General features: G+C 34.8%; 1 protein-coding gene across 2 annotated transcripts; it reads right to left on the reverse strand.

The window, feature by feature from the left end:
- Positions 1 to 1,792: 1,792 nt before the first annotated feature.
- Positions 1,793 to 5,677, reverse strand: LOC121761335 (receptor-like protein 52). 2 transcript variants are annotated; one of them, XM_042156989.1, is made up of 6 exons: positions 5,057 to 5,677; positions 4,322 to 4,465; positions 4,093 to 4,236; positions 3,704 to 3,919; positions 3,488 to 3,631; positions 1,793 to 3,352 (listed from the first exon to the last, which is right to left on the reverse strand). In XM_042156989.1, the coding sequence occupies exons 1-6, from the start codon at positions 5,628 to 5,630 to the stop codon at positions 2,013 to 2,015; spliced, it is 2,562 nt and encodes an 853-aa protein (XP_042012923.1). In that variant the 5' UTR covers positions 5,631 to 5,677; the 3' UTR covers positions 1,793 to 2,012. The 2 variants fall into 2 exon arrangements, with proteins under 2 accessions (XP_042012923.1, XP_042012924.1); XM_042156990.1 differs by lacking the exons at positions 3,488 to 3,631; positions 3,704 to 3,919.
- Between the last annotated feature and the right edge of the window lie 7,506 nt (positions 5,678 to 13,183).

The raw sequence follows: 13,183 nt of genomic DNA on the forward strand, positions 1-13,183 counted from the left end.
TTTAAAAATTCGAATTAGGGTTTATCCCTATTTGTTCAAAATCAACCTTTTCATGGTTTTAACACACAAACATGCTCAAAAGAGTCCTTATACTCATGCTTTCATAACATCACATATCATTCGCCATAAACTCATTAAATCATCCAACAAATCATTCAAAACGCAATCATATACACAATTACACATTCCCACCGATTAAATCCCTTAGATTTGAAATCTTATACCCACTAGATGCATGAGGGAACAAAAGAAGAGTTGGGATGGAGAGGAATGAAGAATAGAGTCCGATCTTTACCTCTCTTGGACGAAACAAACGGTAGGAACGAATAAAAGTCTTGATTCTTCGATAATCTCTTGGAAATTCGAAAGGATCTTGAGTAGAATGGAAGAACAAGTGTGGGAGAAGTGGAGAAGAGGGAGGGGGCGTGTGGGAGAGGGGGAATATGAGTGTGAAATTGAGTGCTAGGTTTAGGGATTTAGTTAGTCTCTATTTATAGGCTTAAGGAATAGAATATTCACCATTAATTGAGAAGATATGGGAAAATAATTGAAATAAAGATTGAGAGATTGAGGAGAGGAGAATGGCGTGAATTTGGGGAAAAGAATAAGGAGGATTTTCGAAAATTAAGGCTATTTAATTAGCCTCCAATTTAATTTGATATTTTCACGGAGCAGAATAAAATAATACGGAGCAAGAAAATAATTAAAATCCTCCCACATAAAATAAGGTAGTAGGCGTGTGAAATATATTCCCCCACAAGGAATAGTTTCCAAATCTTTAATAAAATAAGATAAGGCAAGATTTGCTAGGATATTCCAATAAAAACATGGAAAGAAATAATTAAGGGATCAAAATAAATAATGAATAATTTCTTCTCCCACAAGCTAGGAGATTTTGAAATCTCCTTAGGAATAATAGTGGGGGCCGATTTTCTCAAGAAGGAAATAGGGTAATTAGGCTTTGGATTTAATTGGATAATTATCCCAAGCAAATAATTAAATCCAAGAAATAGAATTCCTCTCCGGAAAATAGTAGTGATCGAAATTTTCTCAATAAAAAGGCAAGGGAATTATTTATGATACTAATTAAATCTCACTCCCCAAAATAATATAATTCACCGCAAAATATATTCCATTCCATATCAATTAATTTAAGCCACGTCATAAAATCAACGAAATTGACTTGGTCAAAAATCAAATTAGGTCACCAAATCAAACACGTAGCAAAACACCAATTAATTTGTGACAATCAAAGCAATAAATACAACGTCTTAGGGTTCGAAAATTAGGGTTCGAAAAGTGGGGCGTTACAGTCTCACTTATTGAGGGACAAAGGGAGTACCATATAGTGTTGAGTAACATCGATTGTGATAGGACTCAAATCACATGAAGTCTATATATCTAATGTGGGTTAAGATTGCCCTAACGATTTGACATCAAAAGACAAGTTTATTACTCCCTCTGCCCCCAGTATATGTCCTACTTTGACTTGACATGAGTTTTAAGAAATGTAATAGAAAGCGGGTTGAAAAAGTTAGAAGGGTGTGAGTTCTACTTTTATGTATTAGTTTTATAATAAAACGTGAGTGAAAATGAGTTAATGGAATGTGGGGTTCACTACTAAGAGTGGTAAAAGTGAAGTGGGATAATTAATATGGCACACACCAAAATAGAAATACTAAGACACATAATGGGGGACGAAGGAAGTACTAAAATTCTCGTATAACTGACTTGGCAGAGAGTTACATTGTTGCTCAGCTAGAGTGGCTCGGTCTAGTCATGCTCGCTAAACTCTTTCTGCCTCTCTCGGTGATATATATCATTGGGTCGGATACTTTTTTGAACTCTACATTTTTCAATTCCAAACACTTATCTTATTTAATCTAATTTTTCAAATGAAATGCTCGTAACGAGAAAAAATTTTACGGAATCAAACTGGCAATAACGTGAATTAGATATTTCCTAGATTACATGATCAAACAAGCTAAAACTTATAGAATACCGAAAATTGGCTACAGTAACCATTTAGGGCTTCCATATTCCATTACCAAACAACCTATCGAAGCTCCTATTAGGAAACCACATCCATATCCCAAAACCACCGGTCTCCAACTGAATCCATCAACAAAAGTAGAATCCTCACTTTCTTGAGGAGGAGCCATGGGATCTTGCTTGCATTTTTTAGTCAGAGGAAGTCCACATAATCCAGAGTTCCGAATGAAGGAGCTGTTATCAAATGTCGAAAACTGGCCGCCAGACTGAGGAATCTCTCCGACAAGATCATTCATTGAAAGATTTAACGCTGAAAGAAAATTCAACATCATCAGCTTCTGAGGAATCTCACCATTCAGTCGGTTTGAAGACAAGTCTAATGATTCCAATGCTTTCACACTTCCAAGGGATGATGGTATTTTCCCAGTAAGTCTGTTGTGAGACAAATTCAAGTACTTGAGGGAATCAAGATTCCCTATGGAATCTGGAATCTCTCCGGAGAATTTGTTCTCAGACAAGTCAATAGTGGTGAAGGTTTTCAAGATTCTCATTAGTGGTTGATTTGTGCCTTTCAAAACAAACTCCATTGATTCCTCATACTTGATGAACCAGTTAGTAATGTCTGAAACATCTTCCTTGGCATTGATCATGGCTGGGAAGGTGGTCAAATATCTGGTTGGTAGGGACCCACTGAATTCATTTTGAGATACATCAAACACTTGCAACTTCACAAATGGAGCATCACTTGTTCTCTCACCATTAGCAATGGGTAAAAGCATACTACCATTGAATCTGTTATCCCTCAAAACAAGAACCCGGAGATCAGTGAGACCCTCCATCCAAAAGGGAAATCCATCTTGTAACGCATTGCTTCCTACATCAAAAACTTGCAGTTTCCCACAATTTCCTAGGGTTTGTGGCAGTGTCCCATCTAGGTTATTGCCGTTGAGGTTCATAGACGTGAGAGCGCAGCCCTTTGGGAATGTTGGTGGAATGAGGCCTTCAAAGTTGTTCTCCTTCAAATGCAGAACTTGCAAGGATTTACTTAGCTCTCCCAAACACTTTGGAATTGATCCATGCAGACTGTTGGATGATAGATGAAGGAATTGGAGTGAACTCAATTTGCAAATGGATGATGGAATCTCTCCTATGAAGATGTTGGAGTGGAGAACTAGGGTTTTGAGAGAATAGAGATTTCCAATGGTGGAAGGTATGAAGCCTGAGAGACTGTTATTTGCCAAGTTGAGATAAGTTAACTTGAGGGATGTTTCAATAGTGGAAGGTATGATGCCTTGAAAATGGTTATTGGAGAGATCAATACTCTCAATGTTGGCAGTGAACAACTCTCCAGGAATGATACCTGAAATATATATCAAGTTGGTATTAGTTATAGATATATACTCCTTACATGAGGAGGTTGTTAATTGGTCAGTTCGGTTAATAACTGAACCGACTGATTAGTTGGTTAACTGACTAAGGATTTATGATGATATACCAGTCAAATCATTCTTGTCGAGAGATAATTTGGTAAGTGATTTCATGTTGAATATGACTGGAGGCAAATGGCCGATAAACTTGTTGGAATTCATGTATAATTCAACTAATTTATCAAGGCCACCAATCTCTTCTGGAATCACACCTATTAAAGTATGAAAATTAGTCAATTTAGGCGTTAAACATGTAGTATAAAAATGTGTGTACACAATCTTACCGGTTAAAGTATTGTTAATGAGGTATAATTTCTGGAGTGCTTTCAAGTTCCCAATTTCTCTTGGCAATGTCCCATTAAGTGTGTTATTTCTCAAGGAAATAGACATCGCACGAGACATGTTAAAAAAGGCCAGGGGTAATGGGCCAGTTAACTTGTTAGAATCAATGGACAAAATTTGTAACTTATTAAGCTGGCCAATCTCTTGTGGAATACCACCTATAGAAAAATCAAAAGTCAATATATACTTATAAAATTTATAAGAAAATGTTACAAGTGACAACGATAGTTTTATAAGAAAATGTTACAAGTGACAACGATAGTAAACCATAGATTTGATAAAACAAGAACAATAATACTAATAATGATTAACAAAAAGAACAAAACCATACCACTTAATGCATTGTTATCAAGCCATATACTAAGAAGGCTTGTCATGTTTCCAATTTCTTTTGGAATTGGTCCATTAAAACCGGTGGATGCCATGCTTAACGTCTCTAAATTACTAACATAACCAATTTCTTTAGGAATATTACCTGCGAAAATAAAGAATTCATAAAAAAAATTGTCGCTAAAATAAAGAATACATAAAAAGAAGAGTTCTAGAGAGGTAAAACATACCAGTTAGATTATTATTGTAAAGAGTTAAGTCTCGAAGAGAAGTCAAATTCTGAATTTCTCGAGGCAATGGTCCAGTCAATTTGTTGGATTCCATCCACAATTCATTTAACATGTGAAGATGACACATCTCATTTGGAATATTACCTGTGGATAATAATAACTTTGTCAAACGATGTATTCGTTTTATGTGGTTTCCTAGGCTACTGCAAATGAATATGAATCTATCTGGTGAAAACTAAAAGAATGGCAGCGAGTTTCCATAAATAAAAAAAAAAATAAATAGTACTCCATGTATGTCATTTTCGTGCGTTGAATTAAATAAAGTATTTAAAATATAGATTCCACTAGAACTTCCAACTGCGAACGGAGTATTTCGGAAAAAAATGTAATTACTTCACTAATTTAATTTAATTACAATTTTGTTGTTGTATCTGATTAGTGAATTATTCAGGGCTCTCTAAAGCGTCGTAAATTTTTTGATTTTATGATTCATTTTTAAAAAAACAGCACCTTGCTCGCAAAGTCTAGAAACTTAACGTTCAATAACAAAACAGAAAACGATAGATCGAAAGTTCAAGTCACAAATAACAAGATTACGAGTGTATAAATTACAAGAAAAAGGAAAAAAAATTAATTTGCTAAAATCAAATAATGCATGCATGCTAAATAGATCGACAAAAACAAAACATGAGGGACAAGAATAAATTAAATATAGGGATAAGAAGATATGCATACCAGTTAACCTGTTGTACCCAAGGAATAACTGAGTGAGATGTGTCAAGTTCCCAATTTCTTTTGGCACCTCTCCAACCAAGCTGTTGTTGTACAAGGAAAGCACTTCAAGGCTTGAACATTGGCCCAAGCTCGATGGAATTTCTCCATACAACTTATTGAATGATATTCGAAGCGTTTTGAGGTTACGAAGACTGCGCATGCACAAGTCAATTGGCAGCTTACTTGACAAAGCATTACCTGTCAAAGTTATTACTTGTATGGATGACATGTTGAAGATGGATGGAGGAATCGGACCATGGAAGGAGTTCTCGTCCATGTCTAGTGAAACGAGAGAAGAAAGATTTCCAATTTCAGGTGGAATGGTGCCTACGAGTTGCATATGAGAAATATTCAACTTGGACACACGGTTACTGCGTGAATCACAAGTAACTCCGATCCAGTTACAAACAGATGTTTCGTTGCTCCAATTTTTCGTCAATAAATTGTGAGGATCGGATGTGATATGAGATTTTAAGGTGAGAAGTGAAGAGCGATCGATATTGGTATCGGTTACAAAGGCTACGGTGCAATCCATTAAACAATGAACCGGCAAAAGAAGAGCAAATAACAAAAGTTGGGAAAACATATCCATAAGACTTGTGTTTGTTGAGAAAATAGGAAGTGGAGATACTTTAAATAGCCTCTTAATGTAACTAATAATTCAATAGTCCGCGTTGAATAAATTATGTAAACAAAAAATAAATCAATAGTTGTTGTGGAATTAAGGGTTATAAAGGTGATGAACTTTATGAAAGATGCTTATGGCTTGTTTGTCTCACAAAAAATTAATGTTGTTGTGGAATTCGAATCCTAGTGTGTTTGGTCCAGTTTTGGATATCATAAGACAAGAATAAATGGGAGCACTATTATTCTAAACTTCAATTGATTATAAGCTAAATTTAATCAATTAATTAACTAAATATAACAGTTAAATTATCAATTAATATTCATGCATAACTTTTGTAAAGTAAAATTTTAATTTCGTAATTAAATATTGATTGAAAATAATAATTACACGAAGAATTATAATGTTATTTGGCTAGCTGCTATAAAGTGTCACCTTTATTATGGAGTATTTTTTCCAATCTTGAGCAGAAGTTGAGTAGAAAAAACATGCAAAAAGAAATCAAGTCCAGAATTTGAAAAGAATTAAAATTCGAACGTTGGATGCCCGCTTAATGACTAATGTGGCATTTATTTAAGCTAATCGCATTTATTACGACATATATGGCATCACATTATGTGACGATTATGTGGAATCCGTGGGACACTGGTTAAGCTTTCCAGCCAAATAAGAATATAACTTACTGGCAAGAACTGCTTTACGAAAAGATATATGCTATCGATTCTAGAAAATGTGGGGAATGGGATTGATTTTTGGCAAAGAAACTTGAACTTGACTTGTTGGATTTATCAATGGAGACTGAGTAGTGGTCGTCGCTTAAGTAGTTGCAAAAATTAAAAGAAAATTCAAAACCCTAATTTCAAATGATGAGAATTCTAAAAAATTTAGAATTCCTTAGAAAAAAATCGATAGAGAAAGAGAGCTCTTAATTACGCCGGTGTTCCTATCATTTCTGGTAACCAATCACGCCATATCCAGCAGTGACATATACCACATCTTAGCGCATGTTTGGTAGAGTAGATAACTCATTTAGAGATGAAATTCCATGAACAAGATAACTCATCTAGGGATGGAATTCCATGAACATAGTTATCAAGGGATTGAATTCCATGAACAAAAATTGTTCATGGAATTCCATCCCCAGATGAGTTATCTACCCTACCAAAAAAGATGGCCTATATTTTCACTGTGAAATTACTACTACAATTTTTCTCTCTCATCAGGTTAAATAAAAGAATATAGTTCAAGGCATAATAAATTTCACACCTATGTTAAATACAAGAATATATTTCAGGGCATAAAAATTTCAGCACCTATGTGTATGATTATAATTTTTGGAGTATCATTATTGTCATAATATATTCATGAAATTTTAGCACCTATATATGCCTATGATTTTATCATTATTGGCATAATATATTCTTCTCATGAATGTCTATAAATAAGACAAAAAACACATTTGGCGCTACCCAAATTGGACTACGACAATTATTGCACTCCAATAAAATGGGTATTCTTATTACTTGCATCATGAGAATTTATGCTCAAAAGTTATCAATTTATTGTCAAAAGAAATTCTGAATTGGTGTGTGGTGCAGGATTGTGGTTGTGGGTGTGGAAACTTCTAGAAAGCTGCCTGCTTTTTGCAAATTCCTTAGCCATATTAAATGATGAAAGGCTCCTCGTACCAAATCCAAATGGATGGGGCTACCAAGAGTATTGGAATAATAGAAACTCATTCAAGGGGAAGATGATTGGTTTGATCTATGCAGCTCAGTACATTAGAGTTCCCCTTATATTTGTTAGTTTGCTCTTTATCTTTGTGAAGATGGTATCAGGGTGAGGCTTGTCACCCTTTTTATAAGGATTGTTTTTAGTGGTAAGTAGGCTTCGTTTCTAGTTTAATGTTGTAATACTATATCTTTGCAAGTGTGACAAAAATCATTGAAGGGACTTAGCTTATACTGCCTCCGTATTTTAAAAATAACAACTCTTTCCATTTAGTCCGTCTCTTAAAAATAGAAATTTCAAACTTTCTATTGTAGGAAATCTTTAAACCCATATACATCAATTTATTTACCACTTATACCACTACAATAAAGTGGACCCCACAATCCACTAACATTAATTCCATTACTTTTTCTCTTCTCCTCTCTTACTTTACCAAGTTTTCTCTTCTTCTATCTTACTTACCAATTGTACATTAAAATCTGTGTTATTTCAAATATTGCTATTTTTAAAATACGGAGGTAGTATATTCATTTTTACTTTGATTTATCAAATAACGAATGAAATGATATACATTCTCATTCTCCATTCTCATCCTGGTCATCTTCTTTAAACTCATTCTCTGGTCATCTGTCATTCTAATATCTTCGGAAACTCTGTACTAAAGTGGTACTAGAGCTCCTAGTGATCGGAGAACGACCATCCAGAAGCAGTCGAGTAACTCCGATGTAAATAATCGTATGCTATTTCTTGGATCAAGTTATAATAAAACATGCCGGTTAAATTTTGATTCATCATGCAATTTTGAAAGTCAACCGTAAAAGTAATGAATGTTAACATTATATTTTATTTTCAGGGATCTAATTTAAATAAAATTATATTTGTTGTGACATAAATAAATTTAGCTAACACAACACCAAAGAAGAATTTTAGCATATTTCTCAAAGGTTGGCAGATATCTCGATTATGTCATTAGATTGAAATCAGGAAATTGGACTTTTTTTTATTTTTTGTTATGAAAAAATGTGAAAACGGAATTGATAATTGTACACGTGCTTTACAAAGTACGAAGAATATTATCAAAATTCACAATTTTTCTGACTATTTACTTAATACTACTATAATATTGTTGTTGATAAAAAATTCATGATTTTTCTGAATACATCTGTCGTTATACAGAGTGTTTATTTTATTTTAGGGAAAAAATTAATAAAATCAAACAAAAGTTAATCCTTGTTTTATTTTATTTATTTATTTTAGAGTGAAAATAGAATAAGTCTTCGTCCCAAACATAACAACACACCTCCGTCAGTATCGATCTGCCAATTTATTTTGATTCTGTCTTCAATCGCCAAATCTTCTATCCATCCCTTTAATTGTATGCTTTTTTCCTCGGTAAGATGTTCTTTTTTTCTCTCCCAACTGCGAACATATCGGAAGATTGCCCATTTAGATTTATAACTGAAATTTAATTTATTGAACTCTTTGTTGTGGAACGCGTGCATTAATTCATGTTGTATTTCGATTTTAGGGCTTATTTTCTGTGTTTTTCTTCTGATTATGTAGTAGTAATTGCAGATTCAAATGATGGGGGAAATGTTAATATTTCACTTGTACTACAACGCTAAAGAAAAAAATTTGATCTAAACTCAATTGAATTAGACTGGAATTATGCAAATTTATTAGTTTAGATTCCTGTTCAGGTTGTGGGTTCATCTTATTTTCTAAATTTCAGAATTTAGCAGCTAGATATTTAGATCTTGAGTTTATTGGATAGACTGCTCTACCTGCTTGTGATGCCTTATGTTTTGTTAGATCATTTAGTGCATATAGAATGACATATATTATTTCCTTTTTGCATAAAAGATTGATTTTTTATATTTCCCAAGACTCCCAACTCCCATAATCAGCATAGCTTACATTGGAGAGTACTCTTTCTTAATTGATAAGTTGTTTTTATCATTTTAGCCAATGTGCTTCTACATTGTAGTGTGGATGTTGATGATGACAGCTGTTCTGTATGTTAATGGACAAGGGTCGAATATTGTTAAGCTCGACCCTGCAGCATTCTGGAAGCTAGAGATAAATTGTACCATTAAAAATGGATGATTGTGTTGGATCATATATACTCCCTCCGTCACCAAAGAATATGCACTTTGGGGTCGGCACGAGTTTTAATGTTAAATTGGTAAAGTAAGAGAGATGTAGAGAGAAAAAGTAATTAAAGTATTGTTAGTGGAGAATGGGTCCCACCTTAATAGAGAGAATGTACTCTCCAAAATTAGAAAGTGCATATTCTTGTGGGACGGACTAAAAAGGAAAGAGTGCATATTCTTATGGGATGGACTAAAAAAGGAAAGAGTGCATATTCTTGTGGGACGGAGGGAGTATTAGTTTCTAAGAGGCCTTGCTATGTTATTATATTTTTTGCTGTAATGAGGATTTTACTTTGGTTGTAAGCTGGAATAGGTCTGTAGACTGTCCTTAAATACATGTTGTCGTTGTTGTATATATCTGTTTCTATAATCATCAATAAGTTAATGAAAGTCTGTTTTTCCACATATAGTCCAGGAAAGAAATTCTGAATTGCTATATGATGCAGGAATGGGGTTGTGGACACTTCTAGAAGGCTTCCTGCTTCTTGCAAATGCCCTGGCGATATTAAATGAAGACCGGTTTCTTGCCCCTAGAGGATGGAGCTTCCAAGAGTATTCTGGGATTAAGAGAAACTCGTTCAAGGGACAGATACTTGGCCTTATCTATGCAACTCAGTACATGAGAGTGCCTCTTATACTTCTTAATTTGCTCTGCATCATTGTGAAGGTGGTATCAGGGTGATGCTTGTGACCCTTTTTCAAGGGATGGTTTTAGTTGGTAAGCGGCTTTATAAGTTTGAAAGTGGGACAAATGTCGATTAAAGAACTAGGATGCATGTCAATACGATACATTGCAATTTGTGTCAGTGTGTCTTTATACTTCTATTTGCTGATTAGAATATGCTTGCTATACTTCTGAATTTTTATAGTATTTTTTTACCAACTACGCATCGTAGGTGGTCATTAGAATAGTTTTCTTTTGTCTTGATAGTTGATTTCTCGACATTAGTTTGTTGCTTCAAAACCAATGGAAGATTTGGGAAACCTTAGTGATGGAAGGTAGGGAGAGAGGTTATTGAAAGTTGCAACTGTTTCGCTTATGATTTACTCACATACAATTTTTGTAGTCTTCTTACTTGATTCTACCTGTTTGGTCAAATTAATATAAGCCAGACATGTTTATGTTTGTTATAGTGTGTATTGTTGAGGATTAACTAAAGGGAAATTCTTTTCTCTTATAGGAGTATCAGATATAGTTCAGAGGCATATGGGTTTTTATATGGTTCTTTCAAGAAGCGGCGTTTCTTTGAAGATGAAGAGTATCTGTTTGAAACAGGATGTTAAATCTTACCTTGAGAATCTTCTAGTAACTTACTATTGTCTCACATTCATAGAACTTCATCGAGCTGCTGTAATTTTTTTGCCGAATTGTCTAGTTTGATAATGTTTGAACCATTAACAAACATTTCCAGGAAAAACACACTCTGAACTGACTCCTAGTTTTCATCTTTTAGCAATGGATGTCTAATGATCTGCTTCTTTGGTTACTGTCTTGTGCAAGTGCAGCTGTGTTTTTGTATTCAAATATTCTGTGTCAAACAAGGAAATTGCAATATGTGATATGGAGTGAAAGGCGGAAGTAAAACAAGAACTGGGATTCAATAAATATAAAAGAAGAACAATCCTTCAAAGAGGCCAAGATAATCCTCCGAAGAGGCATACGGTTGATACCGTCCTAATACACTTTATTTTCCGAGATATCTAGCTCTTCTAAAGATGAGCTATTTATAAGACTCCTGCGCACTCTAATCTGGGAAAGTGAATCAGCATATAAATAAATAAACAAGGAAACAAATCCTCAACATTTAAGGTAATCTTTCATCAATCTCCACAATAATGAAAATGATCTCAATAGATAATGGAGATCATTAGCTTGATCTCTATCAATTGCCCCACTGTCAAAACAGCCTTGCCTGCAAGGCTGGATTTGAATCCTAAACATATTGCTTTGACCGGTGGAGGCTCGTACTCGTGCATTCGAAGAGGATCCAGATTCCTGAACAAGAGAAAACAACCAACAACATTGAATCATTTCGTGGGTATCCTCGTTGCTGGGCTTGCAAATAACTGTTCATACTCGAGATGTTCAGTTGTCATGTCCAGGGCCAGGGGCGGGGAGTGTGCAAGCAATTTTACAGGCAAAATGGATGGTGGAAGTGCAACATTAGATTTGGTGACGGGCAACTTACGGAAATGCTGATTTGCAGGGATGGATAGTGCATCCAAATGTGGGAAAGCTAAGGGGGGTTGCTGGGCTGGTTGTATCTCCTGCAGGAGGGGGCTGGTTGTGGGTGGAGCAGGTGCAGGAGGAAGTGAGGGTGGTGTTGGCTCAGTGTTGAAGTTGTAGGATTTGGTATTGTTGGTGTGAGATGAATGTTGATCATCTAGAGTGAAAAAGTCGTGCTGCCCGGGCTCCCGAGTGATGCCACGAGACTGCAGCTCCCGCCAGAATGGTGCCAAGGCATCATCGATACACTTAGAGATCCGGGCATCGAGTGTGCTCATTTGCAGTTTGACGTCCGCGACCGCTTTCTCCAATCTGTCAAGACGTAGTTCAGTGTTCACCATGATGTGTTCCACGTTCACCGCACCAAATTGATATGGAGTGAAAGGCGGAAGTAAAACAAGAACTGAAATTCAATAAATATAAAAGAAGAACAATCCTCCAAAGAGGCCAAGATAATCCTCCGAAGAGGCCTACGGTTGATACCGTCCTAATACACTTTATTTTTCGAGATATCTAGCTCTTCTAAAGATGAGCTATTTATAAGACTCCTGCGCACTCTAATCTAGGAAAGTGAATCAGCATATAAATAAATAAACAAGGAAACAAATCCTCAACATTTAAGGTAATCTTTCATCAATCTCCACAATAATGAAAATGATCTCAATAGATAATGGAGATCATTAGCTTGATCTCTATCAATATGTTACCTATCTAACATGTGACATATGTAATACTGCTATTCTTTGTCAAATTGAACATAATTAATTATTCATCACAATATTGTTAAATTTCGATACTAATAGATAGGCTGTATCTGGGATTATGGAGTTATCTCTCGGTGTGTTCTGTAAATAAATATAGATCCCCTACATTAAAACATTTGCTCCAATCATATTGTAAGCTTGATGTTCTGGTTTGTTTACAGAAACTTCCACATTTATTATTTAACTTCATGAATGGATATTACAAGTATTTCTTAATCTTCTTGTAATCTTGTTATAACAGAACAGAGGTTTCTCTTCACTTATGTGTATGTCTATAAATTAGTGCCTCAAATATTAGTATTCATTTATAAGCCATCGTGCAAAGGTCAAAAAGCTGGCAAACTCATGAAAATTAATTAATATATATTGGGATGAAATTCTGACACTTTTGATAAAAGCTGATTATTGGACTTTGAAAATCCTCATGTCTGTTCCTAAACAAAGTTTTTTCTGTTTTTATTGGAAAAGGAGTTGGTAGAATTTTTTCTGTTTTCACACTATGCTTTTGTAATTGATGTGTATAGGCATCTCTCCCTCCCTCAATAGAAGTAAGTCAAAACATCAAAATTCAAACAAACAAAGCATATA

The sequence above is a fragment of the Salvia splendens genome, chromosome 13 (genome assembly GCF_004379255.2).
Source record: "Salvia splendens isolate huo1 chromosome 13, SspV2, whole genome shotgun sequence".
Lineage (NCBI taxonomy): Eukaryota > Viridiplantae > Streptophyta > Magnoliopsida > Lamiales > Lamiaceae > Salvia > Salvia splendens.